This window comes from Rhincodon typus, chromosome 24 (assembly GCF_021869965.1).
Source record: "Rhincodon typus isolate 14 chromosome 24, sRhiTyp1.1, whole genome shotgun sequence".
Taxonomy (NCBI): Eukaryota; Metazoa; Chordata; class Chondrichthyes; order Orectolobiformes; family Rhincodontidae; genus Rhincodon; species Rhincodon typus.
In genome coordinates this window covers 36,034,007-36,041,038 of record NC_063355.1, presented here as the reverse complement: position 1 = coordinate 36,041,038, position 7,032 = coordinate 36,034,007, and the positions used below count along the sequence as shown (strand labels likewise).

Genomic DNA, 7,032 nt, shown 5'->3' with positions numbered 1-7,032 from the left:
TTGAAATAAAAACTAGTCTGCAGGGTTAATAAACCAATGAACTACCCTAATTTGTGCCAGCTGTGGGTAACTATTACTTTGGATTCTTGAAGACTTTTTTTATCAAAATTTAATGTAGCCTGAAATAATTTAATGAAATAGTACAAAGGAAGGAATGGGGGTCTTATGGTGCAACGGTAATGTCCCTCCCTCAGGGCCAAAAGGTCTATGTTCAAATCCACCTTGCCCCTGAGGGATATCATATATCTGGACAAGTTGATTAAAATTTTATGGCTCTTCTCGTAGTGTTCCTACATCTTGCTAAAACTATACAAAGCACTAATCGGACCACAGTGGAATACTGTGAGCAGTTTTGGGCCGTTTATCTATGAAAAGATATACTGACATTGGAGGAAGTGCAGAGACGATTCACTAAGATGAAACCAGGTATGGAGGGGACTGTCTTACGAGGAAAGGTTGAGTACATTGGAACTGTGGTTATTGGAGCTTAGTAAAATGAGTGGTAATCTTATTAGGACATGTAAGATTCTTAGAGGACTTGTTAAGGTAGATGCAGAAAGGTTATTTCCTTTGTGGGAGAGTCTAGGATCAGAGGCCATAATCTCAGAATAAGGGGTTGCTCTTTTAAGATAAATGAAGACGAATTTCTTCTCTTGTGGGGTGGTGAATTTGTCAAGTTCTTTACTGCAGACGGCTGCCAAGGCTGGATCATTAAGTATATTCAAGGCTTAGAAAGACAGATTTTTAGCTAATAAGGGAAGTCAAAGTTCTGGGGAAAAGACATTAAAGTGGAGTTGAGGATTGTCAGATCGGCAATGGTCTCATTTAATGGCAGAACAGACTCAATGGCCTGAATGGCCTGCTTCAGTTCCTATGTCTTATGGGTTTGACTATCCAGGTTTAAGTCCCACCTGCCCTGGAGGTGCATAGCATGTATGAACAGGTTGATTGAAATAACTAAAAAAAGGTTTAGAATGCGTAGGTGTTTCACTTTAGCAAAGTGTCCATTTTACCAGCTGCACTTTATGAGTAGTTTAATCCATTACATTCAATTAACAAATTATGTACATACCTGTCTATCACTTAGGATTTTGAAGCATTTTAGGAAACTATCTTCTTCTAAATATTTCTACCAGGCATAACAGGTTAAAAAACTGACATTAGTATATGAACCTGGCTACCAGTGATGTGATTTTTGTTTTATATCGTTCAAATCACACTTATCACTTATTACTTACACAGAACGAGGAAATGTATTTTTCACCTTGAACCATGTCCTGGGTGAGTCACTCAAGTAGCATTGTATTCTTCCCTTCTGCTTAGCTGCAAATTATACCTATACCAAATGTAGTTCAATGGGTAACAAAACCTTTCAGTATATCATGGAAGTTTCCATTATTTGTGTACAAATCTCGACTTGTTGTTAGACTTGTCATTGTAAGGGATCTACTTTTCAAACTGATGTACAAACAAAAAATATGTTCCAGCAGGGGCCTCTGAGCAGCTTGATTGCATTTTTTCGACCTAGGGATGGTGAGACCAATTCTGTATTTCCAGAGCACTATAGAAAAGGAATGAAACCTGGGGTTCTTCTGGTTTAAATGTCTTAACAGGTGGTACTTTACTGAACCACCAGCAAAGAATATGCTCTTTTTCTCTAAAAAGAGAAATGGTGGAAATTGTCAGGACAGGGCATCACAGAACATCAGAATGATAGCAGTACAGTACAAGGCCATTCAGCTCATTATGGCTGTGCTGGTTCACCAAAGTAACAATAAGATCTCTGAATAGTTCATTCTCGTGCTGAAAAACTGTTCTTTCCTTTTAAACCCAATGAGCTCTTGATTTTTTTAACAAAAGAGAGGTAGGATGGTTATACATTTTCATAACAACATAAATTTTCTACATTTTCTCCATTGCAATAGTAACCACACTTCAAATGTATTTAGGGACATCCTGTTGTCATAAAAGTTCAAATATATGTGTCTTTCATTTTTGTGTTCTTCTGATCACTTCTTTTAATGAAGAATTTCATGTTTGTTAGAGCAGAAATTTCTCTTTGAACACTGGGCCAGTCTTGAAGTGTAGCTGTGCCCTTGTTTTTTCATTATCTTGCCTGTATTTAGCTGATAACTGCTGCACGCGAAGTTAAATTAGGCATTAGTAGGAAGGGTTCAGGTTACTGCAGTTGGCTCAAACTTTGTTGCTCTTTTTAAAAAAAGTTCCTTTCCTGCAGTAGTAAGGGGCCGTTTGAATTGTTGGGATTCAAGATAACTTAGTAGAGCGAAGTTGAAGGAAATTGCTCAATCAGCAAGAGTTAAGTCCTGTGTATGTAACCCGCCTCTTCCTGAGTGAGTTTGGATACCAGAGAATGTATATAACTTGCACAAGTTGCAGATGTTATGTCTGCTGAGTTTATGAAAGAATTTGTACACAGGAGAGTGGGAAGTTAAAAGTCAGTATGTTATTCTGCCGTTTGGACTTGTTGTCAGGGGGCTGGAAATGAATAAAGCTTTGTAGTTCACTGAGGACAAAAATGTAAGCTTGAATTCTTCCATGGCAGGGAAAAGCAATCCACCTTCTACATTGTTTCAGCATCTGAGGAGGTGAGTGAGTTATTTTTTAACATATAAGAATGATCATTCTTGCCTACTTTCCATGCAAAGCACTTAAGTTTCTGAGTTAAACGATTCTTATGGCCCAAGCTGGATAGTTGCCAGTTTAAAATGTTGTAAACACTGCTTCACGTGACTCTACTTTGTCTTTATTTTAAACTGAATCCTCCATGAGTATGTCTGTTTACTAGGTATATTCATGTTAATTTCTTTGAATAATGTCTGTTGGATGCTAATGAAGTTAAGGTCTAAAAATGGAACAAAATGCATATGGTTTTGAATTGATCCGTAAATTGTTAGAGCTAGAAAGACTGTCAATAATAGAACTATCCTGTTGCTGTTGTGGCACATTGTTGTGTACAGTGTGGCTCATCTGTTTCCCTATGTTACAGCAATGACCACAGTACACTTCAAGAAGTATTGACTCATTAGCCTGTCGGGACATTCTGATGTCACAAAATGTGCTAAATAAACACATGTTCTTTCTTTCGCCTTATCTCCAATGTTAGTGCCTGGAGGTACAACTTAGCATGGAACTACCTCGGAGTTTGGCCCTGATGGCCTCTATAACTGAATAGCTTATCACTTATTATAAGGACCTTGTAGTGAGTTGCCATTGCCTATGAATGCACACCTCAGAAAGAATTCCTGAGTCAGCATCCTCAGGAGCAGCCGGGTAAGGAAGTGATCTAATCTGGTTTAACTTTTAAATGTATGGTTTTTAAAAAAGTCTCTGATAGAGTTTCCCTTCAGACTATCCTATGCAAGAATGCAAGCTGGAGATTTACACTCAGTTGAGGCCACTAAGAATTCTCTTGTAATACCAGCTGGAGGAGGTTCTTTTTATTGTGGGAGACGGGTGGCAATACGTTAAAATTGTAGTTATTGCTCAGCCCTAGTTGCCATCAGGAGATGTTGTTGGGTCTGGGACCTCCAGGATATCAATGTTTAAAAAAAAATGTTCATGTCTAATGTAGGATGCTGCGTGATTTGGGAGGGAACTCATATACTTCTGTTCTTTTGAATTCACAGTGGAAGGAGTTACTTGTAGCCCTAAGGGGTGACCCTTTCTCCACCTTTTCCACGTTTTAAGACCCATTCCTCCGGATACAAAATACCTTTCTATACCTTGAAGGTAGAGGTTACCAAATTAATATTGCCAGAATTGAGGAAAGCCCTAAAATTATCTGATAATTGTCAATAAATTTATATACTTGTATCCAGCGTCGGCCCAATGGGATGTTTATTTCTGTTAGTTTATATGAGTAAAAAATGTTTTCTGCAATAATTGAATGTTTACCATTTGAAGAACTGATAACATTTTTTGAAAAATAGATAAGGACATCTCTGAGAGTACGTCAGTACGGCAAATGTTTACTAATAGCTGAGAGTTTGTGAACCTCTACAATATGATGGTGTCAGACAGAATAGTGTCTTACCTAGTCACATCATCCTCTGGTTAAAATGATTGAGGTTCAATATCCTAATGATGAATATGGAATTTCCATCTGCAAATATGAAAATGGCTTTGGTTTAGAAATTATGCAAAATATGTGTGATTTAAATGAGATCTAGATTGCCTAATAGGGTGCTGTTTCTTACAAGCTTACTTTGTTTTAAACAATTCTTTTACGTGATTCTCTCTTCCAGTTATAATGTGCATATGTGGTATGAGCCTTTCATGCATGTTGGAAGCTATTTTTTTCTAAAATATATTTTAGGATCAATTTTTACATCATGATAAAATTTTCCCAAAAGCTGCCATCCGGTTTGATGTGAATGAAATTTTATTTTGTTTGTACTGACTGTTGTGCCTTTACACTCAGATACAGTTTTACCAAAGTTAGCACCTTGCCCATATATGCTTGTCATACATCAGCTCAGAAAGTGAGTGTTGGCAGACTAAGTGACTTTGAGAACCAACATGACTGAAACCAGATTGTTCTTTACAAATCTTTCAACAGAAGTCACTGGACAGTGATCATAAGTGTTAACAATGGATTTTTTGCTGTTCTGTTACTTCAGTTCCTCCAACAGCTTAATAGTATTGAGATCCCTCACCAGTGCAGCTCAAACTGAAATTGCACCTAGTCTATAAACATGAGTGTCATCTAAAGAGGGGAAAAATTGTATTTGTGCAGTGCCTGGTTTGAAAATGACATGAAACACTTCACATTGTTTAGAGCTGTTTGTGGTGCAGTGATAGTGTCCCTGCCTTTGGACCTGAATGTCTGGGTTTAAGTCCTACCTGCCCTGGAGATCTGTCATAATATGTCTGAACAGGTTGATTAGAAGTAATTCAAACTTAATTGTTTTAAATTGCAGTGACTGTTGGGGGAGCAAATGTAAATTCCATTTTGCATCTAAAATGTCACATAAAGCAATCAAATGAATATCCAGATAGTCCGTGTTTTTTGAAGGTGATGATTGAAGTAGCAGTTTTAGCCAAGACACTGGAAGATTGCTGCCTCGGATTTTTGTCAGATGGCAGAAGTAAGGCTTTTTGCCTGTGCAAGCTTTGTAATAATTTTCCCATTAGTCTCATTCCCCACAGCCCTGAAAATTTTTCTCTTTCACATATTTATCCAGTTCCTTTTTGATAATCATTATTGAATCTACTTCTGTCACTCTTTCAGGCAGTGCATTCCAGATCATACTACGCTGTGCAAAGATTTCGCCTTTCATGTTGCCTCTATTTCAAACCTGTGACCTCTGGTTATAGTAGTAACATGAGATCTACACTCTTGTGAATAAACAGCAACAGACTGTATTGATATAACTATTTACAGAGAAAAGCAAGAGAGGACATCTTATCCGGAGCCCTAGAAATCTGGGTTCCAGTTCTGTGTGACCTGACATCACTATGACATACTCTTTTCACATATATTCAGTAGCTAACTCAGTGTAAAGTTAATAATTCTCTATACTGTTACTGACTCTCCTACCATCAGAAGAAGTTTCATCTTGTTATTTCATGATTTTGAACACCTCTACCATATCTCCCTGAAACTTTCCCTGCGCTTAAAGAATATCGCTAGTTTCACTCATTTCTCCACATGCCTGATACGATTCTGTTAAATCTCTTTTACACCTTCTCTTGAAGAATTTAGAGTTGTTCTTTTTTTTGGAGCAAAGAGGTTGAAGGGAAATTTGATAGAGGTATACAAGATTTTAATAGATTTGGATAAATTTTAATGAGGAAAACTACCCCCATTAGGTTATACTGGAAGGGTTAAGAGTCACAAATACAAGGTTTTGGGAAAGAAATACAGGAGGATAACAAGGAAGAACATTTTTTCAGATTGAGTAGTAATGATTTGGAACATTTTCTAGAGAGGGTGGTGCAAGTAGACGTGATCCATCATTTCAAAAGGAAATTGAAGTAACTTCCAAGATGGCAGCGGAGTAGGACTCCTGAGCCAGAGCTTGTCCGCTTTGTCAATTTCTTTTCTTTCTTTCTCTATTTTCGTGTATTGTTTTCTTTTTTCTTTTTACCTCCTGTCCTTGGGTGACATCGATGTCCAGAGTGAAAGCCAGCGTGGACTCCTGGCCTCAGGGTGGACTTAGGCTCCCGGTCTCAGCATTGACTCAAACTCTGGACCTCAAGTTGTATATGAACTCCCGGCCTCAGCGTGGACTTGCACTCCCGGCCTCAGCGTGGACTCGGACTCCCGGCCTCAGCGTGGACTCGGACTCCCGGCCTCAGCGCAGATTCGGATTCCTGGCCTCAGGGTGGACTCGGACTCTCTGCCTTATTGGAGACTCAAACTCCCGGCCTTACTGGGGACTCAACTCTCGGCCTCAAGGTTAAGCTTGGAAAGACTGTTATTCTGAACTTTTATTTTTCTAATTTATTGCTGGACATTTTATTTCATTATTTTACCAAATTTTACCCTAAGAATTTGTGCATAAAAATCTGTAATTAGGCACCTTCGTACCTTAAATGGCGCTGTAAGTGGTGACGTGTAAAACTTTCACTGTGCTCATGTGAGTACATGTGACAGTAAAGCTAATTCTAATTCTGGATGGACACTCGAAAAGAAAGATAAGGCTAAAGGATGGAGCAGGGCAATGTGCCTGGTTTGCTCTACAGGGAGGTGGCAAGGACTTGACTGACAGAGTGGCTTCCTTCTGTGCTATAAGTGACTGTCATAGGGGTCTAAGCAAAATGGTGAGAGGTGTAGCAGAATGGAGTGACAAGTGTGCAAGGCCCATCTTGATGTCAGGAGCAATTCATGCCCATCTGTTAAATTTCTCACAAGCATTGTGACAAGATTCTTACTTAGCAGCAGCAAGATGTTAGTTGAGGTGATTATGTTTGTTAAATGCCGAAATAATAACCCAGTTCTCCTCATTAATAGAGATAACAAGGTGTAGAGCTGGATGAACACAGCAGGCCAAGCAGCATCAGCCTTCC

General features: G+C 38.7%; 1 protein-coding gene across 1 annotated transcript in view; it reads left to right on the top strand.

Annotated features, from left to right (window-relative positions):
- Positions 1–2,135: 2,135 nt before the first annotated feature.
- LOC109937888 (acetyl-CoA carboxylase) overlaps positions 2,136–7,032 on the top strand; it is a 65,233-nt gene continuing 60,336 nt past the window's right edge. The window contains exon 1 of the mRNA XM_048611743.1: positions 2,136–2,606. Within this exon, the coding sequence (XP_048467700.1) occupies positions 2,557–2,606 (50 nt within the window). The 5' untranslated portion in view covers positions 2,136–2,556. The remainder of the gene's footprint in view (positions 2,607–7,032) is intronic.